The sequence below is a fragment of the Neoarius graeffei genome, chromosome 10, assembly GCF_027579695.1.
Source record: "Neoarius graeffei isolate fNeoGra1 chromosome 10, fNeoGra1.pri, whole genome shotgun sequence".
NCBI lineage: Eukaryota > Metazoa > Chordata > Actinopteri > Siluriformes > Ariidae > Neoarius > Neoarius graeffei.
The window spans coordinates 47,528,372-47,556,090 of NC_083578.1; the positions used below are offsets into that span (position 1 = coordinate 47,528,372).

The 27,719-nt window shown below is 39.3% G+C and overlaps 2 protein-coding genes across 2 annotated transcripts in view; one reads left to right on the forward strand and one right to left on the reverse strand.

Annotated features, from left to right (window-relative positions):
• ark2cb (arkadia (RNF111) C-terminal like ring finger ubiquitin ligase 2Cb) overlaps window positions 1–3,347 on the forward strand; it is a 61,537-nt gene extending 58,190 nt beyond the window's left edge. Inside the window, exon 8 of the mRNA XM_060931819.1 lies at window positions 1–3,347. This exon is cut by the window's left edge and continues 248 nt beyond it. The gene's annotated coding sequence lies outside the window, so the exon portion shown is untranslated.
• Window positions 3,348–3,597: 250 nt separating this feature from the next.
• loxhd1b (lipoxygenase homology PLAT domains 1b) overlaps window positions 3,598–27,719 on the reverse strand; it is a 31,206-nt gene continuing 7,084 nt past the window's right edge. Inside the window, exons 16-42 of the mRNA XM_060932715.1 lie at window positions 27,546–27,622; window positions 26,796–26,992; window positions 26,506–26,698; window positions 26,216–26,376; window positions 15,968–16,286; window positions 15,611–15,762; window positions 15,154–15,287; window positions 14,835–14,980; window positions 14,600–14,704; window positions 14,274–14,402; window positions 13,322–13,483; window positions 12,855–13,036; window positions 12,595–12,711; window positions 12,352–12,514; window positions 11,413–11,567; window positions 10,850–11,059; window positions 10,613–10,718; window positions 10,154–10,362; window positions 9,781–9,966; window positions 9,272–9,399; window positions 9,042–9,159; window positions 8,643–8,820; window positions 5,188–5,373; window positions 4,880–5,050; window positions 4,627–4,765; window positions 4,184–4,336; window positions 3,598–4,078 (exon numbers count right to left, since the gene is read on the reverse strand). Coding sequence (XP_060788698.1) covers window positions 3,598–4,078; window positions 4,184–4,336; window positions 4,627–4,765; window positions 4,880–5,050; window positions 5,188–5,373; window positions 8,643–8,820; window positions 9,042–9,159; window positions 9,272–9,399; window positions 9,781–9,966; window positions 10,154–10,362; window positions 10,613–10,718; window positions 10,850–11,059; window positions 11,413–11,567; window positions 12,352–12,514; window positions 12,595–12,711; window positions 12,855–13,036; window positions 13,322–13,483; window positions 14,274–14,402; window positions 14,600–14,704; window positions 14,835–14,980; window positions 15,154–15,287; window positions 15,611–15,762; window positions 15,968–16,286; window positions 26,216–26,376; window positions 26,506–26,698; window positions 26,796–26,992; window positions 27,546–27,622 — 4,657 coding nt within the window. The remainder of the gene's footprint in view (window positions 4,079–4,183; window positions 4,337–4,626; window positions 4,766–4,879; window positions 5,051–5,187; window positions 5,374–8,642; window positions 8,821–9,041; window positions 9,160–9,271; window positions 9,400–9,780; window positions 9,967–10,153; window positions 10,363–10,612; window positions 10,719–10,849; window positions 11,060–11,412; window positions 11,568–12,351; window positions 12,515–12,594; window positions 12,712–12,854; window positions 13,037–13,321; window positions 13,484–14,273; window positions 14,403–14,599; window positions 14,705–14,834; window positions 14,981–15,153; window positions 15,288–15,610; window positions 15,763–15,967; window positions 16,287–26,215; window positions 26,377–26,505; window positions 26,699–26,795; window positions 26,993–27,545; window positions 27,623–27,719) is intronic.

A 27,719-nucleotide genomic window follows, 5' to 3' on the forward strand; every position in this document is an offset into this window, starting at 1 on the left:
TTTAATCCATGTAGGATTAAAGGTGAATAGCAAAATGAGCAAAATGTAAAGGAGTCTGAGGATTCATGGAGAAGAACGTTCAGATCTGTACGAGTGTCCAGGGCAGGTTTCAGTGTGACTTTTTGCCCAGTCTGTCATTAAGATGGTTCCTATCAAAGTCCCTTGCATGGTCATTCAGTGTGTTTAGGACAGTAAGTGCATCCATTGGATGATCCCAACTGCAGATAACCTAAAACCTTTCCTCTGTCACAATTTTTCATAAAGCATTATAACAAACCTTTATGAAGTTTTCAAATTTCCAAATGTTAGTAGTAGTCAGTCATGTATTACAATGTTCTGCATTCTTCTGTAGTGCAGTTTATCAACTAAAATATTCAAACTGAGTACTATGTGGGAACATTATGTGAATGGGGGTAATAAATTAGTACAAAATGTAATGAGTAGATTAAAAAGTTAAATGGATTTAAAACAAAATCCTAATAAGTAATGTGTAAGGAAAACTTTATTCTCAAGTCAAGTAATGCAATGGTATGAAATGACACTAACAATTATCAACTGTAATTATCAGAAGTGATGTATACTTTCTGTAACCATGGTGACAGCAAGACCAGGCTTGATTTAAGCTGTGACAGTATGTATTTGTGCTTGTGAAATCTCCATGCTTAGAAAAGTATCCTCAAAATGCATGTTCTGTGAGGCTGAGGCTTGTTATCAGGAATATAATGGAAAGATGGGCAGTTGGTGCATGACAGATATCTTACTATTTCTGAAGACACTGTGTTCTCAACATGTCACTGAAGAAACCAGGAGTGGGATGTATACCTTATTGCCTGTTGGACAAGCACACATTCTAATAACAACAGCCTACTTCTCAGTGTTTCCATTAGCAATGTAAGTGTGTGGTATCACTTGAAAGTACAGCATATGCAGAGTATGAAGCTAACCAAGAAAGCAGTCATATTGTGCATGAAAACTGTTGCTGCCATTTCTGAGGGAGATGAAAAGGGAGAAAAGCCATTGTTTTATAGATACCAAACATAACTTTTCTAAACTTCATTTTAAGTTAATTTCATTCTTTCCATGTTGTTTTTTCCCTAATATTGATGATTATGCCAACCTAGATGTGGAGCTGATTCAGCTTCTCACCATTTTAAATAAGTAGCTGCAATGCTGGAATAATATTTATTGTTGTCTTAATGTAGCTAACTGTTATTTTTGTAAATGCACTATATTATGAGGTTGCCTGACTTTGATGTGATTGTGAATGTTTCTCTTGTCCCTGCTTATGCATTTGCACTCAGTGACCTGTCTCTTTGAACGTGTACACTGCAGTTGCTCCTGACTATACTCCATCCAAAAAAATAGTAGCGTGGCCTGACATTAGTCATTAGCTCCACTTGTATTACTTAAATTATTTTAACCCTTGCTTAAATATGTGACTTCATGGCTTAGTAGCATTTCTGAAACTAATTTGACAAAAATGCATTGCAATGCAGTAATGCATTGATTAATACAACTTGCTTGTTTTTGTTTGCCTTTCCCAAGATTAGAGTCAATTTAAAACATTGTAGTAAATTGTACATGAGAAACAAAGAACTGGAGAATTTTCAGTTTTCTTTACATCTTAAATTGGCTTTATGATTATCATGATTGTCTCAGTGAGAATTTGGTGTAGCTAACCCTTGCTGGCATTTCTGTGTGTGAGCAGTGTTAATGTCTGTTGAGCTTCCTTCTGTGACTTCAATGAAAATTTTCCTTCAGAAGGTACAGAGCAGTCTTTTCTCATTTCCTGTGTGCAGCATTCAATAGTTTACACAGGATTTTGTGCAGTAAAAATGCCTTAAGTATTTAACAATCATAATTTATTACTAACTTTAGCTACTATGGGTGCATATTTGAGTTTTTATTTAGTTTAGCAATTTAATCATTTTATTTATTTACATAGGCATAATGTGTATAAATACCTCATCGTGCATACTTTAATGGGAGTGCTTTGCATGCATTTGTTATTTAAAGGAGAAAAAGAGAAAACAAAAGAAAAAAATTCAAAAGAGTCTGCTGAAATGTGTCGGTGTGTGGTGCTGTGGATTTGGTTACATTCCATTAATGCGATTTCAAAGAATTCTTTAGCTGTGATCTAGTAGACAAACTGCTATAGACTGGAAATGTTTTGCATGTATCTCCTATTTTGCACTCTCAGCTTGGCTACCCTCTCACTGGCATTTGGAAAATGTGCATCATACTCTTTTTATTTTAATTCTTCTAACTTGGTTAGTATCGAACATTTTGTTTTTTAAGTATTACAACACAGCTTAGTGCGGAGTGAGATGTACTGTGAATAACCACTTGTCCAAAATGCTTTGCATTAGCTGGATTTCTATTACATAGAAACTGGTCTTTTTTAGCCTTCTGTTTGCATATTTTTCCCCCTACTTCTTAATCTTTTTTTATACTTAATAACAGGGTCTGAAGCTAAATGTCTGTCTTAAGATATAGCCATCACTAAATGTAAAATGGCCATCATTAATTTTTGTGATACTTTTAGATGGAAAAATTGCAAATGTCAGAAAAACCTCCTATAAAATATATTTAACTCTCAGCTAGACCAGGCACTGATATTTTGAAAGGTGCAACTTTGAAACAACATGGCATGGTACATTAATTGAGAATAGATTCAGCCAAAAAGGGCAGAACTCCCTCTTTCTTGATCAGTGGTTGTGACAAATAGGATTTTGACACACCCCAACAGAAAATTATTTTCTTGGTTGAATTGACAAATACATTGGAATTCCCTATTTATTTGCAGACACCTGATATGCTTGACGAATAATGTAAAACATGCCTTGTCATATGATTTGTTCCACCAGCCTTAAGGTCTTTTTCCTTGCGCCACCACACTAGATTTTGGACATACAGCAATGGTATTATGTTTTGCAAACAGAATAAACAGTAGATCCCTAAAGCACAAGCTCTATAATGCATGTCTTTCTCAGGTTTTAATATACGTATGAGAATGGATAGATATGTTAAAATATTTTACCATAAATCTTTCTGATGTTTTTTCTGCTGCTGATGTTAAAAAAAATTGAATAACCTGCCAGTGAAAGGGAAGTGGCTATCTTTGTATAAGACACTGCTGTTGCTGTTACTGCGCAATGTTTTCTGACATTAATATTTTATAGTTGAGTAGAAAAAAATGTATTGACAATATTTAAGCAATAGCTCGATCATCATGTATGATAACTAGATTAAGTGTATATTACGTTAAAAAAGGAAAAAAAAATTGATTCACTTTTGGTGGATTTTGTACTGTATTTATTACTAATGATGCAAAAAGTTGCATAGCTTAACCCAAACTCTTCTTTTTTAATTTCTTGTCTTGTATATGACCTTTTTGTATGTGTTTTTCAAATAAAATTTAAAAAAATGCTTTCAAATGGCTCTTTTATGTCAAATTCATAATTTCATTTAGATAAAATATTGGCTCAAATTGCTATTCAAAAATATACTAAACAGTTTAAAAAAATTTCTAAAAATTAATAAACTAATCAAAAATGTAAATAAAATGGAAAGGCCATTCATAAAAATGCATGAGTGTCAGTATCTGGGGAACAAAACTCTTTCAATTTTTCCATCTGCTTTTGTCTTATCCATCCACTTTCCGCAAACAAAGATTGTGGTCACCCAGTTGGCAGTGTTTGTAATCTCTACACATTCCAGGTACCAGCCTGGTGCTTGGCCAGTGTTGTCATGTTCCATTTTTACTCTCACAAGATCACCCAAGTCCAGCATCTCCAAAATAAAGCGGTCAGTATGGCCCCTCTCAAACGCATTCCTAAACTTCTGCTTCACTGGACGCTTCCCTGAGTCTCCATTCACACCATAAATGGTAATGAAGACATTGGCATCAGTCCCTGCTCCCTTCACATCACCTGTGATGACAATAATCTCATATTTGACTGGAACCAAGCTGCGCACTTTGCTGGCGAAACTCTCAACGCACTTAATGCACTCAAATGTCACAAACTCGCCTTTCTTCGTAATGAGAGGGATCTGGGCATCACAGTGGAAAAAATACCTGGAGAGATGTGAGGGATGGACACAAAAGAAATAAAAATGTAATTCCTGTACAAGTAAATGATGTATAAATTTTATAAAATGCACTTATTAAAAGTAAGCTCACTTGTTTCCTAGCTCTTTTTCTGTCACCACCACCTCCTCAACATGCCAGTAAGCCTCGTTCTTTACTTTTTTATCTTTTGTTATATGGCCCAAAGAGATGCTAACAATATCTCCCAAAAGTTTGGAGGAAAACTCAAATGAGTCAGTTGCGCCCCTAAATTATCAAGAAAAAATTACATTATTTATAAATATTTTCTATCATGCTAAACTATGTACCATATGAAAGCATGAAGATAGAGAACAGAAAATGGAATAGAGCATGAGTAGACAGATAGATAGATAGTCAGTCAGTCAGTTAGTGGCACAATGTGTTATTTCTCTAGGTTATTGGTTATCAAAGCTTTAAAATATCCCTTAAAATATTAAAAGTACCCCTTAAATTATAGAAGAACTTCCATGGACCCCATTGGAATTATAGGTTATGCTAGCTGTGCAAGTTCATACCACACAAATCTCTTTTTTTTTGAAGAATTTTCCATCATAAATTCCTTTGAACGTGCTCTTTTCCCCTCAAGCACTATGCACACATTCTCCTTTGTCCCTGCACCTTCATAATTGGCTGTAGTAACATCAATCTCATATTCTAGAATGAACATAAAAATGAGAATATATTTAGGCTTTCTATTAAACACAATTGCTTACACTTAGCAGATGAATACAAAATTACATCAATATATGAAACTAAACTGTGTCATACTGGTCTTGTCACTGAGGTCCAAGATATCATTGTTGGCACAGGCCAGTTCCCGAATAATCTGGCCATCATCTTCACTTTTGGCCAGCCAGCGGTCACAAGGGAATCGAAAGGTTTGGCTCATGAACTCATCATTTATATCAATGTTTTCTAAGTGCCAACCAGGAGCAAGACCTTAAGGTAAGAAGAGAAAAACAAACAAGAATTTTTGACATTAACCCAAGGTTATAGATACTGGAATGGTTTTATGTTAGAGGTTGGAGTCAGTCTGAAGTGACTTAGCCTGTGGGGAAATGTTTGGTTTTTCTTACCCTTATTGTCATGCCATACTCGGACCTTGCAAAGCTCTCCCAGGCTGAGGATGTCTGAAAAGCAGAACACATCCACCTGACTGCGCTCAAATTTGTTCCTATTGCTGCTTTCTTTCAGTGCTAGAGTGCCTGTGTCCCCATTCTCTCCAAACACAATCATGGACACATTAGCATCTGTGCCTGCACCTGGAAAACAATATGTGTATAATATAAACCTTTGTGTATTTTTACTTTATATTGATATGTGACAAGTGAGTTCACATTTATATTTGCATATATTAAATGCATGTTAATATCTCATCTCATTCTCATCTCATTATCTCTAGCTGCTTTATCCTGTTCTACAGGGTCGCAGGCGAGCTGGAGCCTATCCCAGCTGACTACGGGCGAAAGGCGGGGTACACCCTGGACAAGTCGCCAGGTCATCACAGGGCTGACACATAGACACAGACAACCATTCACACTCACATTCACACCTACGGTCAATTTAGAGTCACCAGTTAACCTAACCTGCATGTCTTTGGACTGTGGGGGAAACCGGAGCACCCGGAGGAAACCCACGCGGACACGGGGAGAACATGCAAACTCCGCACAGAAAGGCCCTCGCCGGCCACGGGGCTCGAACCCGGACCTTCTTGCTGTGAGGCGACAGCGCTAACCACTACACCACCGTGCTGCCCGTTAATATCTAATAAGAAATTGTATTTATAATTCTTATTATAATATGTTTAAATTGTAGGTTCATCTCACTTCATTATTGCATAGCCATTATAAAAGGTGACAAAATGCACAACTTCTGTAATTACTGTAGTTATATGGAAAACCTGGAGAGAGGAGTGTAGTCACATAAAATGTTGATTTAAATGCCACTATATTATTCGTCAGAAAAGATCAATTGTTACATTTATACAATAATGTATAGATTATATACATCCCGATTCTCAGTGGAGTTAAACAGGGCTGTGTACTTGCCCCAACACTGTTCGGGATCTTTTTCTCACTGCTCTTGATGTATGCCTTCCAGTCCTCCGACGATGGGGTCTACATCCACACCCGCCATGATGGCCCGCTTACGCGCCAAAACAAAGGTAACACGCGTGCTCCTTAGGGAGCTACTATTTGCCGATGATGCAGCCCTTGCGAGTCATACTCCTGATGGACTCCAACGCTTGATGGACAGGTTCTCAAATGCCTGTAAAGAGTTTGCCTTAACAATCAGCATAAAGAAGACTGAGGTGATGGCCCAAGATGCTCCAAGCCCTTCGGTAATATCGATCAATGGCTCTTTGCTTGCTGTGACTGATCGATTCACATACCTGGGATCCACTGTCACAAACAACTTGTCTCTGGATGCTGAAATAAACACAATAATTGGCAAAGCAGCCTCCGTTATGAGCAAACTCAACAAAAGAGTTTGGGGAAACAAAAACCTGACAATAAACACCAAGCTAAAGGTGTACCAGGCCTGTGTGCTAAGTACTCTCCTCTATGCCAGTGAAACATGGATGACATATGCCAAACAAGAGGCAAAGCTCAATGCCTTTCACATGCAGTGTCTTCGCAGGATCCTAGGAATTAAATGGCAGGACATGGTAACAAACACTGATGTTCTCAAGAGGTCCAGTTCCAGGACCTTATTTGCAATGATCAGTGAATGCCACCTGAGATGGCTTAGACATGTTCGCCATATGGGGAAAGGACGTATTCCGAAAGATCTCCTATATGGCCAGCTTGAATGCGGTTCACGTCCAACTGGTTGCCCGCACCTGAGGTACAGAGATGTGTGCAAGAGAGATCTTAAGTCGGCTAACATCGACATAAACTCATGGGAGGAAACAGCGATTGACTGGTCAGCATGGAGACAAATTGTCAAAGCAGGGATGAAGGAAGCTGAAGCTACCAACTCAGAGACCAGTGGCGACAGAAGGTACCTTCTGCCAACACCACCACATTCAGTTGTGCAGGATGTGGCAGAGACTGCCACTCTAGAATTGACTTGTTCAGCCACCAAAGAAGATGCTGACCTAGCCTGGGCCCGCCCATCCTAAGTGTGACGCAACACGGGGGCCTGTTGCGAACTTAGTCTGGCAAGGCAAGCTATCTCCAGCTCTTCCAAGTTCCCGAAAAATCGGGAGCCAATCAACTTTGAGCATCTCCAACGGCCCTGGGTAGAGGCATGTTCAAAGCATTGACGTAGTAGAACTGCGACCGGAAGCCATAGATTGTTTACAGAATCTATGCCGGAAGCGCTTCATTCACTAGAAACATTACGAACATGGAGCAGCGGCAAGCCTTTGACACAGCGGTAGATGCTGTATTGAAAGCATTCAACGGGAAGTTCTCATTGAAAACGGAGCAAAGAGCAGCCCTGGAGGTATTTATCTTCTTCCTGTTACTCAAGCAGTTTCCGTCGCGTCACATACGTCAGAGGAAAGAGTGATGTGACTGGTTTAAGCTTTGTCACAGCCTTTTCTGGCTTCGACCAGTAGCAAACTGAGGCATTTCAGGGAGGCGGGTCAACCACGCGCTTTGGGAAACGGTTGGGCTTAATATCTTTGCCAGACCAATGCTCGCAGAGCTTTGAAGTTGCGTTAGCCAGACTAATGCTGACCATGACCGAAACCCATCGTATCTTTAAGACGGACGGAGGCCAATGAACAATAATGTAAACTACATGCAAAAAAAAAAACATACACGTGTAACCTACCAGCAATGTCACTGGTTTTAACCTGAATGATATAGGTGGTTTTCTTCACCATCTCCTCATCGTCCATCACTGCAGGAAGCTCACAGACCTTTGTCGTCTTTGGCGGGGGCCTGTTGCGAACTTAGTCTGGCAAGGCAAGCTATCTCCAGCTCTTCCAAGCTCCCGAAAAATCGGGAGCCAATCAACTTTGAGCATCTCCAACAGCCCTGGGTAGAGGCGTGTTCAAAGCAGTGACGTAGTAGAACTGCGACCGGAAGCCATAGATTGTTTACAGAATCTATGCCGGAAGCGCTTCATTCACTAGAAACATTACGAACATGGAGCAGCGGCAAACCTTTGACACAGCGGTAGATGCTGTATTGAAAGCATTCAACGGGAAGTTCTCATTGAAAACGGAGCAAAGAGCAGCCCTGGAGGTATTTATCTTCTTCCTGTTACTCAAGCAGTTTCCGTCGCGTCACATACGTCAGAGGTAAGAGTGATGTGATTGGTTTAAGCTTCGTCACAGCCTTTTCTGGCTTCAACCAGTAGCAAACTGAGGCATTTCAGGGAGGCAGGTCAACCACGCGCTTTGGGAAACGGTTGGGCTTAATATCTTTGCCAGACCAATGCTCGCAGAGCTTTGAAGTTGCGTTAGCCAGACTAATGCCGACCATGACCGAAACCCATCGTCTCTTTAAGACGGATGGAGGCCAATGAATAATAATGTAAACTACATGCAAAAAAAAAACATACACGTGTAACCTACCAGCAATGTCACTGGTTTTAACCTGAATGATATAGGTGGTTTTCTTCACCATCTCCTCATCGTCCATCACTGCAGGAAGCTCACAGACCTTTGTCGTCTTTGGCCCTTTCATTTTGGATAGCCAGTCCTCATAGGTGAAAACCGACACTTCCTCAGTGATTGGGTTTCGCATGATAATCTAGGTCATGTAACATGACAAGAAGACAATGACAACAAGGCAACATAAACCCCAAACAGTGTTTATCATCCACTATCTCCAACCAGATTACCGTATCCAGCAGGTGACTCATCACTGTACTGTCAAACAATAAAACACAATTGGCTTCTGTGTAATTGTAACCAGTAATACCAATGAAGACTCATTCAACTCATTAATGATGGTGTGATGTTTAAGCTAACCTTGTCAAGGAACCAATCGGGCCGGCATCCTGTCCCATCAATGCAAACTCTTAACTTTTTAAGTGGAGCAATGTCATCTATCTCCAAATTAAAGGTGTCCTCCTGACCTCTCTCAAACCTAGGATAAGTGAATAGCAATAAAATGCCATCTTAAAAGTTTTATAATATTGTGATTACCTCATCTTAGGCTATTTGTGGGAACAAGGGTTCAAATAATAAATATCTGTCACCTGTCATCATTCTTTGGTAACAAGATCTCCTCTGTGCTCCCATTGGCCCCAAATACAGTTATAAATATGTTGGTATCTGTCCCTGCATACTGGGTGTCTCCTGTAACAACTGTAATCTCATATACAACCTGAAGAAAGAAGTTTAAGGATTTGGATACCTTAGTAGTCAAGTAAGATCAAATGTTAAAGAAAGTTATATTTATTAATTTATTTATTGACCCATCCAGGATTCTCCCTGGCACCCAATGAAAGACCCTAAATTTACCAGCCCCCTGACCAATACAAAGTGCTCATTGAAGATGAATGAATGAATAATTTATTTATATTTATATCACAGACTATCATGATGTGTTCACACAATGCTAAACCACTAGAAATGTGTATCTGTGCCTCTTTACAAAACACTAGCCAGCTAATGTATAGACTGTAAGAAAGCACAGTGACACAAGAATGTACTGTATAATAATAATAATAATAATAATAATAATAATAATAATAATAATAATAACCTTTTGAATTATATTAATAGTGATGGCATCAAGTATATTGAACACTTTTGATGTGAGACCATCCCCTCTATCCTTGGCAAGCCAACAGTTACACTGGAATATATACTTGATGCCTTTGGTAGGCACTGCCACAGCCAGTTCCTCCACCAGCCAGCAGCTTTCTGGAGTGACACCATTATGGCCTAACTGCAAAAAGAAAATAGGGGAAAAAAACAGGTAGTAAGGAAGATATGTAAAACTTATGTAAATTACATGTGCAATACAATTTCTGACTGAAGCTCTTGGCACTGTTTAAAACAACAACAACAACAACATATGACTGCATTTGATGTCCCTGAATTTAAAGATCAATCTGCATTTGGATTTGTCTTGCCTCAACTCTTTTGATTTCTCCTACATCCAACCCATAACATTCAAAGTGTTGCATAGTTTCAGCAGCAAAGCATTTCCTTCCTTCAGGAAGGTCAAGCCACAGTCTGTCTGTTTCAAGATCATTTGCACCTATGATGATCACAAAGACCCGACTGGTGGTACTAGCATCACGGTCTGATCCTGTCGACACCGTAAAGTGATATGGGATCACTGTAGTTTAGAAAATAACAAATAATTATGAAAATGACACAGTGGAAAGACTCTTGAGTAATAATATACAATCATAATGCAAATGTTTCAAGTAAACACAATATAGTTTCATTTAACAGCTAGTTTAAGTTTTAATGCACAATTACTGCAGATTAATATATACTGAATTAAACTTCATCAAGTCTATTTGTAGAGCACTTTCAACAATAGACATTGTCGCAAAGAAGTTTTACAGAAAAATAAACTTTACCAGCACTCTCGTCTACAGCTACTGATTTTTTCTTCTTTTTCTTTGTGTTCATATTGCTGTCTAGGCTTGGCTTAGAATTCTGGGGATTCCTTTCTCCTTCATATCCCTGGTAGAATGGCAAGTACCTCAGGTAGATAATTCGGTATCAAAAAACAATAATTACTTTAGTTTATTATCCATAAAAATATAAAACTGCATACAAGAACTACATGGTGGAATTAATTTAAACTTTCTCACCTTGACATAAAATATTCTCTCGATCCTTTTATCTTCTTTTTTTTTTGAGAGCCACCTTTCACATAAGAACATGAAGATTTCTTCTGTGTCTGTATCCACAATTTCCACCTGATCAAGGAACCAGTCTGCTCCTATCATAGAATTGTCATGCCGTATTTTGATCTTAAAAACTTGCCCAAGGTCCACAGCCTCAATGCTGAACTTATCAACCTAGAATGAAGAATCAGTGAGCACTTCATGTGTAAAAGTGAATATAGTATAGATAAGTTACAATAAACACTCCATCCATCCATCCGTTATCTGTAACCACTTATCCTGTGCAGGGTGGCAGGCAAGCTGGAGCCTATCCCAGCTGACTATGGGCGAGAGGCAGGGTACACCCTGGACAAGTAGCCAGGTCATCACAGGGCACAATAAACACTCAAAACACTCAATACTCAGTGTTTATCCATCCTGTGTGCATTCTTGTTTTCTTTTTTTGGTTAACCACAAAACAGATGCAGAATTCCTAGGGACAAGGAATGAGAAATACCACTTTTGAAATGTTCAAGAAAAATACATACTGCTCCTCTCTTAAACTTATTTCTGTTGGTCTCTGATTTGCTGAGTTTGTGTTCTCCCGTGTCTCCAAGTTCTCCATAGATGGTCATGAACACATTGGCATCTGTACCTGCTCCATACATGTCACCTGTTCTTACAGACACTTCATATGTGTGAGCTGAAGAATATAAGGGAGGAAAAAAGCAGGAAACTCTGCTTACCAGAAATGACCTTCTGACATATAAATGATTTCTTATTTATAGTAGGTACAGTCATTTTACTAAAAGCTAATTCAGCATTCAGCTCTCCATTCAGTACCTAATTATGAACATCTTTTGTGACCATATAGGAGTTTATCACTTCCCAGATTTAAACTATATTTCCAAAAGTCTGTGGATATCTGACCAAACACACCCATATGTGCTTGTAGACTTTGTCCATCTTTGCTGTTATAACTTCCACTCTGTTGGGAAAACTTTCCTCTATATTTGAATACACAGTATATTTTGAAGGGATGCTGTTGGGATTTGTGCCCATTTAGCTATAACAGCATTAGGGTGGTTAGGCACTAATGTCAGACTTATAGACCTGGTGCACTCTGAGCATTCCAGTTCACCCCAAATGTGTTCAGTGTGGTTGAGGTCAGGGCTCTGTGCAGGCCACTCAAGTTCTTCCACACCAACCAAGGCAAACAATTATGGACCAGGGCACTGCAAAGGGGCATTGTCATGCTGGAACAAGTTTGGGCTCCTTAGTTCCCTTAGGGGAATTCCTGATGCTCCAGCAAAAAAAAAAAAAAGATATTCTAGACAACTGTGTGTTACTAATATTGTGGCAACAGTTTGGGGAAGACCCTCATATAAGAGTGATGGCCAGGTGTCCATATACTTTTGGCCATATAGTGTACTACATAGTATGTAACATTTAGTTAGTCAGAAATAAGTGTTCAATGGGGAACATACTTTCCAATGCATCCTCCACTTCAGTCTCAGTGCGTTTCAGAGTGCCATCTCTCAGAAGCCTCTCTATGATGATGTCTGAGGGTACCAGCTCTCTCACTGTCTCACCATCATCTTCAGACTTTGCCAGCCATCTCTCACATGGGAAGATAGTAGTTTCAGATCCCTTAAGATGGATAAAAAGTAAATTGCAACTATTTCTGGAAATTACTGTCCAGAAAATGGCAAAAAAAAAAATTGTACTACCTTTCCTTTCCTTAAAAGCCTTCTAATTTCCACTCGGTCAAGATGCCACCCAGGGTTTATACCTCTGTTGTCATGTCCAATGCGAATCTTCTCAATGATGTCTCCTACATCTTCCAGCTACACATTAACAAAATATAAATTTATCATGCACACCACAGCTGAGGGAAGGTAAATAAAAGCTATTTTTAAGGTTTTAAATCAGCAATAATTTATGTTATTATTGCTACAGTAATTTAAAGTATTAAATGTACTGTGCTCACCTCCACAATGAACATGTCCTCTGCTCCCCTCTCAAAGTACATGCGCCTTTCTCTCTTATTTACGCAGAGATACTTTTGGTGAGTGCAGATTCCATTTTCACCATAGAGAACAATGAAAACATCTGCATCTGTTCCTGCTCCAAAGATATCACTTGTAAAGGTTTTAATTTCATAGGGCACAACTATAGATAGAACAGACAAAAAAGATCAATGTTGTAGAATATCTGATGTTGTAGAAAAGTAAAATCCCTTATACATGAGTAAACACTTTTGTTACATGATATAGTCAGACCCTGCTGACATGTTGTCCTAAGTTCCAAGCTTAACAAATTATGTTTCTTATTTATTATCTGTAATTTACATTTATGTTTTAATTGAGCTTTGCAGGAGAATAAATATCCAGAAGAATATTGGATGTAAAGACTTGAGGAAGCTGAATATACACTGTAGAATTGACCATTCCTTACATGGAGTGTACACCTCAGTCTGCAGTTCAGCTGGGTACAAATCTCTTGCTAAGGCCCCATCATCCTCTCCCTTATCCATCCAGTGGCCACATGGGAAACAGAGTTTCAGACCCTGAGAAGGTGCATCAATCTCCACCCAATCCAAAAACCAGCCTGAACCCCCTGAATGAGAGGCAATGGAATATGTTAACATCATGTTTACTAATGGGGGGCACGGTGGTGTAGTGGTTAGCGCTGTCGCCTCACAGCAAGAAGGTCCTGGGTTCGAGCCCCGGGGCCGGTGAGGGCCTTTCTGTGCGGAGTTTGCATGTTCTCCCCGTGTCCGCGTGGGTTTCCTCCGGGTGCTCCGGTTTCCCCCACAGTCCAAAGACATGCAGGTTAGGTTAACTGGTGACTCTAAATTGACCGTGAGTGTGAATGGTTGTCTGTGTCTATGTGTCAGCCCTGTGATGACCTGGCGACTTGTCCAGGGTGTACCCCGCCTTTCGCCCGTAGTCAGCTGGGATAGGCTCCAGCTTGCCTGCGACCCTGTAGAAGGATAAAGCGGCTAGAGATAATGAATGAATGAATGTTTACTAATGCATTGGCATTGATATTCAAACTTATATTATCACCTACATTTAACAAATCTCATTCATACAACATGCTTTTCTCCTCACGATCAGGATTATGTTGGACCTGACTGCTATTATACACATTGCTGAACAAAGGTAGTCTTTAGGAACACCAGCAGCCACTATTCATAAAGGAATGGTAGGATACAGACAGCTAGACTTTGCTAACAGCTTTTAGAACCAGTTGATTTCAGCAAGCACAAAGCCTTGGTCAAGCACCACTGTAACTCTGCCTTAGTTTAACATTCCTTTGACATTTACTTTCAACACAATTCTGTTGAATCTAACAGGCTTCCTTCAGTGAACATTTTAGATAGTAAAATACTCCAAAATCTTACCAGCATTGTCATGCCCAATTCTGATCCTTTTAAGCTCTCCAAGATTAACAGCTTCCACAATAAACTCATCGATGCATCCTTGCTCAAATTTATTTTTGTGGGTTTTGCTGGCCTTCAGGTTAATAATTCCTGTAGAATTAATGAAGAATCAAAGAAAGAAAAAGCAGATGATGCATGATCATGATAAAGAGCAGATCCATGATCATGATGTCAGCACAAACCCCCAAGAAGGTTGCAATATTTACACAAATCTAAAAAAAAGTGTCTTTAAGCTTATATTTGAGGAAAGCTTGAGGTGTTGCTAATTCCATTGCATGATGCTTAACCTGTATCGTCGTACTCTCCATAAAGAACTACAAACACATTGGCATCAGTTCCAGCATATTTCTTCTCCCCGGTCTTAATCCTTAGTGTGTATGTCGTTGACATGGCTGTGAAAAAATAATAATGAGCCTTTGTGTCTTTTTGTACACAGTTTTCAAATCACAGCATTCCTGGAGAAACCAGATATGTGTTAAAGCTATACATGATCATACAAAGTGTCATGAACCTTTTCTTTACCTTTCTGCTCCAGCCCTAAAGTGGATCCTAACCCTTCTTCATCCTCATTCTTCTTCATGAGTGCCTCATCCACAGGCACCAGCTCTCTGACAGTCTGGCCATCATCCTCATCAACAGCCAACCAACGGTTACATGGGAAGTAATACCTGCATTATCATCCAATTTGAACATCTTTGTATCGAAATGTGTAAGAGAGTACATGCTTTTCATGAAGGTTAATAGATCAAAGTTAGCAGTTAAATAATTTTTTTCCCTAAAATAGCAAAATAGCTTAGAATTAACCTATGTTTTCAAAATTTCTTATCAAAGGCACACTCACGTGGTCTCATCTTTGGTATCTATAATCTCAACTCGGTCCAGATACCAGGCTGAGTTGGCATGGCTGTTGTCATGATGGATCCTTAGCTTCTTCAAAGGCCCCAGTTCAACTGCTTTTACAATGAACTTGTCTTCCTGCAACACATACAGATGCAGGTAACTTGCAAATAGCTGCAAAAATCATTATCATCAAAATAAATGAAAATTAGTAGAATGAGTTCATTGCCTAGGTAACAAATTGAACATTTTCACTGATTTCAACACCTCAAAATTCATAAGAACATGATGTGGTATGTTACGTCAGACATAAAAATGAAGGTATGGCTTAAATTATACATGATCAGCTACCATTAAGAACTACAGTACACCAGCACATTGATTTTGAATAAGGGGTGGGACGATATTAAGTTTCTTAGAGTTAGAGAACAGTCTCAGAGAGATAACAGAGTCTTACTCACCTGACCACGCTCAAATTTGTTAAGGTTGTTAGATTTCTTCAGTGGACGCGCCCCAGTGTCACCATTCTCACCATAGATATTAATATAAATGTTGGCATCAGTTCCTGCACCCCACATGTTCCCCGTAAAGACACTGACTTCGTATGTATTTTCTATGAGTGGATATGGTCAAACAGTTATTTCCCTTTGTGAATATTGGTGATATTTATGATGATTTGTGTTTTGATAGTCAGCAATATATAGTAAAGCTGATTTATATGGTGGTATAATAAGGTAAGCAGCCTGTTTGTACAGATGGATGAACAAATAAAGACATGATTTGAGATGATGATAAAAAGTTCTGATGCATTTCTTTACCCTCTAGCTCCTCATTGTCCTCAGGTAGAAGTTCCACTATCAATTCTCCATCCTCCTCATCCTCAGCCAGCCAACGATCACAGGGAAAGGTAAGTGTCTTCACAACTGTCTGCATCACTTCCTCACCCTCCTCATTCTCTTCTTCTTCCTTCTTTTTCTTCTTTTTGTTTTTCTTCTTGTCTTCTTTTTTCTCTTTCCTTACCATGGCCATGACCAGATACTTCAGGTCCACCTTTTCTAAGTACCATCCAGAACCAATTCCTGATCCATCATGGCCAATGCGGATTTTGAAGATATTTCCCACGTCTTTAGCTTCAATCTGTTCCAAAGAAAAAACAAAAAGTGTCTCAGTGTTGATGTTCTGTTCACAGCATTCTCAAAAATTGAAACTATTATTAGATGTGTAGAAATTCTCCTGTGATATCAGTGTTTGTGTAAGATGTATTATAGTTCTGAAATTTAAAAATATATAGTTAAAATTTGATTACATTTCTAAATAGATTGTGGGGACTGTTGCAATTAATAAACAGCTGCTTCCATTGTAACTATGAAGGTTATCACAAGTTCATTACCACTTACAAAAACTAAAGCAAACTACTATTTTCAAGATTCTGTAAATTTTATTTTTCAAGATATTTTTATCTTTGATTTTTTACTTTTTGACCAAATAAATTAATAAACTGCTAAGAATTATCTGGTAAGATGACAAATTACAATACCAGTCAAAAGTTTGGACACACCTACTCATGAATAGATTTTCTGTATTTTGACTCCAGCCCCAAATCAGAAAATGTTGGGACAGTATGTGGAAATTGATATTAAAACTGAAAACAATAATTTGTAAATAATATTTGGCGTATATTGTACTCAAAACAGTACAACAGCACATTATTTCATGTTTAACCTCATGACATATATATATATATATATATATATATATATATATATATATATATATATATATATATATATATATATATATAAAACATAGACATTGTCATAAAGCAGTTTTACAGAAAATTAAAGGCTTTAAACATGAGCTAATTTTATCCCTGATCTATCCCCAATGAGCAAGCCTGTGGCGACGGTGGCAAGGAAAAACTCCCTCAGACAACATGAAAAGCTCAAGAGGAACCAGACTCAAAAGGGAACCCATGCTCATTTGGGTGATAACAGACAACGTGATTATAAATAATTTGCTTCTATAACAGTGTCCTATATAGTCACAAAGTGTAACTGTGTAACCACAAAATTCATTATAGTTTTAACATGAAGTCTGTTTTGTTGATATTATAAACTGTTTATTGATGGAAACTTGAGTGCAAAACTGTTCATGACAACTGCAGTCCTAAAGTTAGCAAGTTAAATGTAGTCCTCAGGGATAAAAGATTAGAATATTGTGAAAAAGTTCAATATTTTCCAATCTTTTATTTAAGAAAGTGAAAATGCTATATATTATAGACTCATTACACATAAACTAAAATGTTTCAAGCATTTTTCTATTTTAATTTTAATCAGTATGGCATACAGTACAAAAACATAAAAAACCCATCTCAAAATATTAGAATATTTCATTTCGAGTTTGAGTAAAACAGTATGAACACAGTGTATCTCTCGGTCTAGTTCAGTACACACAACCACAATCATGGAGAAGACTGCTGACTTGACTGTTGTCCAGAAGATGATCACTGATGCCCTCCACAAGGAGGGTAAGCCACAAAAGGTCATTGCTGAAAAGGGTGGCTGGAAAAGGTGCACAAGCAACAGGGATGGCTGCAGTCTTGAGAGGATTGTCAAGAAAAGTTGATTCAAGAACTTGGGAGAGCTTCACAAGGAGTGGACTGAGGCTGGTGTCAGTGTATCAAGACCCATCACGAACAGACATCTTCAAGAAAGGGAATACAACTTTCACATTCCTAATATCAAGCTACAGTACTCCTGAGCCAGAGACAATGTCAGAAGTGTCTTATCTGGGCTAAGGAGAGAAAGAAATGGACTGTTGCTCAGTGGTCCAAAGTCCTCTTTTCAGATGAAAGTACATTTTGCATTTAATTTGGAAATCATGGTTCTAGAGTCTGGAGGAAGAGTGGAGAGGCACAGAATCCAAGGTGTTTGAAGCCCAGTGTGAAGTTTCCACAGTCTGTGATGATTTGGGGTGCCATGTCATATGCTGGTGTTGGTCCACTGTATTTTATCAAGTCCAAAGTCAACACAGCCATCTACCAGGAGATTTTAGAGCACTTCATGCTTCCATCTGCTGACGAGCTTTTTGGAGATGCTGATTTCCTTTTCCAGCAGGACTTAGCACCTACCCACAGTGCCAAAACTACTACCAAATGGTTTGCTGACCATGATATTACTGTGTTTGATTGGCCAGCCAGCTTGCCCGACCTGAACCCCATAGAGAATCTATGGCGTATTGTCAAGAGGAAGATGAGAAACACCCGACCCAAAAATACAGATACGCTGAAGGCCACTATCAAAGCAACCTGGGCTTCAATAACACCTCAGCAGTGCCACAGACTGATCACCTCCATGCCACACCACATTGATACAGTAATTCATGGTAAAGGAACCCCAACCAAGTATTGAGTGTATAAATGAATATACTTGTCAGAAGTTGGACATTTCTGTATTGTAAATCCTTTTTGTGATTGAGCTTAGGGAATATTCTAACACTTTGAGATACTGGATTTCTGATTTTCATGAGCTATAAGCCATAATCATCAAAATTAAAACAAAAAAAAGGCTTTAAATATTTCACTTTACATGTAATGAAATAGAATATATGAAAGTTTACCTTTTTTGAATTAAATTATGAAAAAAGGAACTTTTTCATGGTATTCTAATTTTTTGAGATGCACTATTTTTCTCTTTTCTTTTTTTCTCAAAATAAATGCATTTCAATATTGATTCTTGCAACAAATTTCAAAAATGTTGGGACGGTAAAGCATTTACCACTTGATAATGTTGTCATTCCTTCTCACAACACTTAAAAGATGTTTAGGGACTGAAGACACCAAATGATGTAGTCTTTGAGGTGTTATTTTGTCCCATTATTCCTGCAAACAGATCTGAAGGTATGCAACAGTACGAAATCGTCATTGTCATATTTTTCATTTCAAAATTCATCACACATTCTCTATTGGGGACAGAGAGGACAGGCACCCTCTTCTTGCACAGTCACGTCTTTGTAATGTGTGCAGAATGTGGTATTGCACTGCCTTGTTGAAATATCCCTGGTAAAGATGTCATCTTGAAGATTTTGTTGCTCCAAAATCTTGTTTTACATTTCTGCATTAAAGATGCCATTACAAAAGTGTAAGTTACCTTTGGCAGGGGCGCTGAGACAACCCCAAAAGTCCATGGCTTTTGGACTTGTTGCTGGTAACAGTCTGCTGTTTGTCTGTAGTCTGGAGCACATGGCATCCATTTCTTCCAAAAAAGACCTGGAATACTGATTTGTCTGACCACAATACACAATTCCACTGTGTGATGGTCCATTCCAGATGCTTCCAAGCCCAGAGAAGGTAATAATGCTTCTGGACACATTTCACATAAGGCTTCCTTTTTGCATAGTAAAGTGTTAACTGGCATTTGTGGATGTAACTCTGCATTGTAGTGCTTGACAAAGGTTTGCCAAAGTAATCCCAAAGTGTATTAATGGGATACAACATTACTCCCTGTTACAGATGGAGCAATAAAAACAGACTCTTTTTAATTGTAGGTATTGTATTTAAAACTGTATGGATGTTACAGAAGCCAGCATAAAACCATGCATGCAAGGCATTCCCAGTCAAAAGGGATTAATGATCCAAAAGTGGAGTCTGATTGATTAACACAAGAACTTATTGCCATGTTTGTGTCCAGCAAACAAGCAAGTTATTAAAGCCAAGAAGTACACTCAAAAGAAGTAGGTATAGAAACCAATCAATGGGATAGATCCTTACATCTAATCAAAGAAGGATTTTTCCTATGAGTTGGAAAATCATCCATTTGTTGAGTTCCCTGACATCTCAAACTACCTGGTGCTGCAGACATCATTCTACATGGACAAATAGATGAAAACCTGGAAAAGCATGAAGGCATACAACTTTTTATATGTGGCTGGTTTAAAGCTCTTGTGATCAGGACACTACAAGATAGACGGCAGTAGACGGATCTAAGTGCAGGAAGAGCGGTTATACAAAAACGAAAACAAAACAGAAAGCAGAATCATAAAGCAGAGTATTTAAACAGCGTTATAAACATGGTTTGCAACAAACATGACAGTGATAATGATGATACTTTGCAAAGCCTCTGTTAAAAGTATCCATATCTGCATGTTCTGATTGTGCTCAAATCAGTATCAGGTGTTTCCCATAACGACTGGGTCCCAAGAGTGCCCACAACGTGCTCCATGAGTAGGCGTGGCCGCTCGAGCTGCACCAGACTCAAGCGTGAAGGCATGACAGTCAAGTGTTCATGTGCTGTGTGACCGCAACTTTTAGCTCATGTGTATATCACCATGCATCGCCACCAAAATGCCTCATTTTTGTTAATAACCCATTGCAAAGCATTGCGAGCTGTTAGTGTGACCATAGCTTAATGAGTCGGCTGTGACAACGGATGCAACCCAGCAATTGTACCCTACTACGAATAAAAATTAGCTTCAACTTGAAAAAAAAAAAATCGCGGCCCACTATATGGTGCTTCGCAGCCCACTAATGGGCAGTGGCCCAGTGGTTGAGAAACACTGTCATAGAACATAACTTTGAGATGCCCCCAGGCGTGGTGGTGCATAGCTTCCCATACCGCTTACCCGAACACATGAAACTGTACACTGTAAAACCCGATAAGGTCACTGAGCTCAAAAATTTTATTGAAACCGATTACGTAAAAATTTTTGAGGTAAGTAACTTAAATTTTTTAAGGTAAGATTTCTTAAAAATTACAATCAAGTGTAACTATAGTGTAATTTTTAAGAAATCTTACCTTAAAAAATTTAAGTTACTTACCTCAAAAATTTTTACGTAATCGGTTTCAATAAAATTTTTGAGCTCAGTGACCTTATCGGGTTTTACAGTGTAGTTTCAGACAAACTCAAGGCCATGCTTGAAATGGGAATAATTACAATCACTGGTTGACATCACCTGTTTCAAATCACATCATTATTTAATTGTTTTACCTCATTACTAACCCTAAATTGCCACCATCCCAACTTTTTTGGAATGTGTTGTAGGCCTGAAACAGAGGAATTGATGTATCTTAACAAATAAATAGAAGATGACCAAACAAAACATGAAATATCTTGGGTTTATATTGTTTGTAATGAAATACAAGTCAAAAGTAAATTTAGAAATTACTGCTTTCTTTCTTTTTTTTTTGCATTTTACATACCATTCCAACTTTTTCTGATTTGGGGCTGTATTTTTTTTTACATTGTAGAACAATACTGGAGACATCCATCCACCCATCCATCCATTATCTTTAGCTACTTATCCTCTTCTACAGGGTCGCAGGCAAGCTGGAGCCTATCCCAGCTGACTATGGGAGAGAAGCGGGGACAAGTCCCTGGACAAGTCGCCAGGTTATCGCAGGGCTGTGAGTGAGTGTGTAGACATCAAACTATGAAATAATGTGGAACAAATATGGAATTATGTGGTAAACAAAATAAAAAAACAAAACGTTTCCTATTTGAGATTCTTCAAAGTAGCCACCATTTACCTTGATAAAAATTTTGTACACGGCATTATGTTAACCAGCTTCATGAGGTAGTCACCTGGAATGCTTTTCATTTAAAAGATGTGCCTCATCAAAAGTTAATTAGTAGAATTTCTTGCCTTCTTAATGCATTTGAGATCAAACAGTAAATAATAAAAATACCGTAAATATTAAATTCTTTGATAACTGTCGTAATAGTTCTTATGTCAAGAACCACTCAACTAAGTAAAGAGAAATGACAGCCCATCATTACTTTAAGACATGAAGTGTCCTTTAATTAATAAAAAAAAGAAAAACCATGGAATGAGAAGGTGTTTCCAAACTTTTGTCTGGTACTGTATATTTACAATACCAATTGCCACTAAATTCAATATTACACAAGAAGACAAATTCATCTATGTCCCCTGTCTGATATACCAACTATATACCAAGTTTCAAGATATTATTTGTCACATTTTTCAAGTTCTGCTGTAGGAAACCAACCCTACCTCTTTACACTGACCTCAGCAGCCCATGGCATAAGCCCACTGGACCTTTGGTCCAGGTGAACTCATCTCATCTCATTATCTCTAGCCGCTTTATCCTGTTCTACAGGGTCGCAGGCAAGCTGGAGCCTATTCCAGCTGACTACGGGCGAAAGGCGGGGTACACCCTGGACAAGTCGCCAGGTCATCACAGGGCTGACACATATGCCGCTTTTCCACTACCAACGCGGCTGAGTTGGGCTGAGCCGTGCCGTGCTGAGTTGAGCTGAGTGGGGCTGTTGGAGTTGCATTTCGACTACAACCGCGCTGAACCGTGCTGGCTGGAAGTGGGTGGACACATTGGGTGGAGTTAGCGAAAGTGGGTGGACGTCACGTGATGTCGTTAGGTGGTGCAAACAGTGACATCAGTGATCTTTTAAGCGGTAGTCTCACGACCCGGATAGTAAACAATAAACATGGAGTCGTTAGTGTTGCTGGTCTTGGTGCTGTGGCTTGTTGTCACCGACAACGCCAACAGATACTGGCAAGAGCGTATAGATGAGGCAAGGCACATAAGGCTTCAGAAATTCTCGTAATTCGTAATTCTTCTTCTTCCGGGTTTACGGTGTTTACAGATCCCAGCGTGCTCGCGGGGCGTGTGTGGGCATGTAAGGACACTCCTCCTCACCAATCAGTGCACAGGGGAGTGTCTCCTCATGCCCCTAGCCTCACTCGGCTCGGTTTGGCTCGCTTCAGCCCTACTCCAAAGCCGTGCGAGTTTTGGGTGCTGAGTAGGGCTGAAGCGAGCTGAGTCGTGCTGCGCTGAGGTAGTCGAAATGCAAGCCGTGTCGGGCTGAAGTGAGCTGAAAAAGGGTAGTGGAAAAGGGCCAATAGACACAGACAACCATTCACACTCACACCTACGGTCAATTTAGAGTCACCAGTTAACCTAATCTGCATGTCTTTGGACTGTGGGGGAAACCGGAGCACCCGGAGGAAACCCACACAGACACAGGGAGAACATGCAAACTCCGCACAGAAAGGCCCTCGCAAGCCACGGGCCTCGAACCCAGACCTTCTTGCTGTGAGGCGACAGCGCTAACCACTACACCACCATGCTGCCCCCAGGTGAACTAAAAATTAAAATTTCCCACATTTCTTAGTATCAAAAGGCACATATACATTACTTAATCAACACATCTACCAACTTTCAAGACCATACCACTCATAGTTTTCAAGTTCTGCTCCGGAAACAAAACCTACCCCTAAGACTAACCTGAGAGGCTAAGTCTGAAATTGTTTCCATGGAAACATGAAAACTTTAAATTTCTTAGTATGAAAAGGCCCATGGCATAACCTTGTTAACATGTATACCAAGTTTCAAATCCGTATCATGAATAGTTTTGGATATATGCTCCGGAAACAAACATTGCTCTTAGAAACTAAGTCAAAATCTATTTTTTTATGTAAAAATTTGAAAAATACTTTTTTTCAAAAACCCAAAATAGCAAAAGGCACCAGTTCACATGTTGCTTGATATGTATACAAAGTTTCAAGAAGATATCGTCAGTAGTTTTAAAGATATGGCCCAGAAACGAAAACATGACTGGACAGACGGACGGACAGATAGACATAACCAGTTTCTAAAAGGCACATCTACATCACCTTGTTAACATGTATACCAAGTTTCAAATCTGTATCATGAATAGTTTTGGATATATATACTCTGGAAATGAACATTGATCTTAGAAACTATGTCCTTTCTGGAGGAGCACAATATTCTTGAGGTTTTCCAATCTGGTTTTAAATCACTGCACAGCACAGAATCGGCTCTTTTAAGAGTTTTTAATGATATTCTTTTAACTTGTGATTCCAGTGAATGTGTTGTTTCTTGTACTTTTAGACCTAACTGCTGCATTTGACACTGTAGACTATGACATTTTAATTTCACGTTTGGAGTAGTGGGTGGGCATCAGTGGCATAGCACTGGAGTGGTTCAGGTCATACTTGGCAGATTGAACTTTCTGTGTGAGCCTTGGTGACTCTGTATCCTCCTCTCCTCCTCTGTCATGTGGTGTCCCGCAGGGCTCAGTCTGAGGCCCTCTTCTCTTTTCTTTGTACCTGCTCCCGCTTGGTTCCATATTTAGGAAGCATGGTATTTCATTTCATTGTTATGCGGATGACACTCAGGTCTATATGCCTCTTAAAAAGAATCAAGCATTCTCTGTAAGACCCTTACTTGAATGTCTTGACGACATAAAGGCCTGGATGGCTCTAAATTTTTTAAATTTTAACGAAAAGAAGACAGAAGTGATTGTTTTTGGTGGCAGCTCCGAGACCCTCTGTCTAGATCTAGGTTCCTTGGCTCAATACCTAAAATCCAGCATCACTAACTTGGGAGTTAAGGTGGACTCTGACCTCAGACTTGACAATCAGATCAAGGCAGTTGTGAAGTCAAGTTTTTACCAACTGAGGCAGCTAGCCAAAATAAAGCCAATTCTTTCAAAGCAGCATTTTGAGACAGTAATCCACGCCTTTGTCACCACACGGCTGGATTACTGCAATGCACTTTATGTGGAGGTTAGTAGGTCCTCCATCAACCGTCCCCAGATGGTACAAAATGCTGCTGCACGTCTTTTAACTGGCACACGCAAATATGACCACATTTCCCCCATTTTAGCCTCACTCCACTGGTTGCCCATACATTTTAGGATTCATTTTAAAATTCTTTTATTTGCTTTTAAATCTCTCAATGGTCTCGCCCCTCCCTACCTCTCTGAATTGCTGCACCCATATTCACCCACCCGCTCTCTCAGGTCAGCTGATCAGTTCCTCCTGAGCGTGCCAAAAGCTAAGCGCAAGCTCAGAGGGGACCGTGCTTTCGCTGTGGCAGCCCCTAAAATGTGGAATGATCTGCCTCTGCACATTAGACAGGTGTCTTCCTTGTCTGTTTTTAAATCCCTTCTTAAAACCCATCTCTTTTCCATGACCTTTGGCACCCTGTAAGATGTTGATTTTATTTTATTGTTTTATCTTATTTTGTTATTTTATTGTTTTGCCTTATAATTTATCTGTTTTTATTGATGTTTTATGTCTTTTAATTTATTTTGTATTTATTGTATCAAGTCAAAATCAATTTTTTTGTCTTGTCTTCTTCCGCTTTATCCGGGACCGGGTCGCGGAGGCAGCAGTCTAAGCATGGAAGCCCAAACTTCCCTCCCCCCAGACACCTCGGTCAGCTCCTCGGGAAGAACACCGAGGCGTTTCCAGGCCAGCCGAGAGACATAGTCCCTCCAGCGTGTCCTGGGTCTTCCCCGGGGCCTCCTCCCGGGGAGACATGCCTGGAACACCTCCCCAGGGAGGCGTCCAGGAGGCATCCGAAAAAGATGCCCGAGCCACCTCAGCTGGTTCCTCTCGATGTGGAGGAGCAGCGGCTCTACTCCGAGCTCCTCCCGAGTGACTGTGCTTCTCACCCTATCTCTAAGGGAGTGCCCAGCCACCCTGCGAAGGAAACTCATTTCGGCCGCTTGTATCCGCGATCTACAGCGGCTAGCTGTTGGGACAATTTTTTTGTAAAAATTTGAAAAATACTTTTTTTCAAAAATCCAAAATAGCCAAAGGCACCATTTCACATGTTGCTTGATATGTATACAAAGTTTCATGAAGATATCTTCAGTAGTTTTAAATATATGGCCCGGAAACGTAAACATGACCGGACAGACGGACAGACGGACGGACAGCCGGCCAGCTGGCCAGACGGACGGATGGACAGACAGATGGAGCCCGTTTCTATATCCCCCACCAAACTTCTTTTGGGTGGGGGATAATTAGTCCCAATCTTCAGGTTTCCAGTACATAATTTTTTTTTTCTTTGGTGCTCATTGAAATAACTGGTAGGTGCACTACTTATAGATGTTAGAGCATTGCCACTTTAATAATCTTCAGGTAATCTGTATAACTTTTTTTAAAAATAGGAAATCTGAAGCTGTCAAACAGAAATGGTATGAAGTATTTCATGTCAAATTAGACAAAACACAGAAGTAAAGTATGAATAAAGTATGTAAAAGACCATAAAGACCACCTTGAATATATCAGTGGTTCCTCTTTCAAAGTTGTTTGACTTGCTTTTCAAGGTGGTAAGTTCTGTTTTTCCTTCCCCTCCATATATTTGGATGAAAACCCTAGCATTGGTTCCTCCACCCCAAACATCACCAGTTACCACAGTGACTTCATAGTTTATTACTGTGTAGAAAAAGAGAGACAGAGCTGAAATACAAATTAAGAATTCTACAGAATTCTAATTAAGAAACAAATATAATAAAACATACATATAATGAATTGTCTTCACATAATAAAGTGTAAAATGAATACATTTTTCAACATCAAGTATTTCACTTGGATAGAGCTCCACTTCAGTTTTGCCATCAACCTCATCTTCAGAGAGCCAACGATGGCTGGGGAACATGTAGTGTTTGCCCTGATTGGGCACCTTGATCTGTACACTGTCCAGAAACCAGCCTGCCTTCATACCTTCGTTGGTGTGGCCAATCAGCAGACGGTTGATCTGGATTTAGTTCAGCATCATCAGTTTACAGTTTAAAGTAGGCATTTCTCATATAAGAAACCAGAGAGTAAAGTTACATCCATTAAGCCATACACACTTGTCCAATGTCAGATGTCTCAATGGTGAAGATATCGACCCGGCCAGTTTCAAAGTAGTTCCGCAGGTCATTAGATGAAACAACCAGCATCATTTTACAAGTGTCACTTTTCTCACCATAAAGCTTCACAAATACCTTGGAGTCCGAGCTGGCACCACTGATGTCGCCTGTTTTAACTTCAATATGAATGCTGCTGTCTAAAAATAAAATGTTTTGACAGCTGATAAGCAAATTTCAGGCACTGAAAAGACAAAATCATGATTGAGCAAAAAGTTTTGCTTGATGTGTTGTGTAGGACCCTAACTGCATGCAGTACCATCAGTATCAGGTGCCTCCCCCTATATGGCCATTAACCCCTTCTCACTGCTATTGACTACATAAATGAGATTCTGATACACAACCTTGGAGATGCTCCCATAAAGTTACTTAGCAGAAGGAAAGATAGGGACCCAGTCAACCTCTTCATGACAAGACTGCAATTTGAGACCTTAGAATGATAAGGTTCTGCCTGATAATATAGCTATATTAAGATATTGAACCATGACCATAATCATCAATAAGGTCAAAGCAGATTTTCAGTGGCATATAAATATCTAAAATCTAGCCTCAAAGTTCTCAAATTGTTTTCACTTGTATTATTGAACACCCTTGGCATTTAAATCTGAACTCTATTATTCTAGTTATGTAATCTAATAGACTAAACTCTTTTAAGTACACTCACAATATACAGAAGTACCAGGATAAACTTACTAAAGAGTTTTTGTCCATCAGCAAATGGAACTAACTCCTGAACAATCTGGCCATCATCCTCATTACGGTCAAGCCATCTGAATCGGTAAAGAGATACTGTACTATGACCAACTGAGAAATTATCATTTCAAGTAGCAAAAATACAAATAAATAATTAAAACAAACCATCACTAA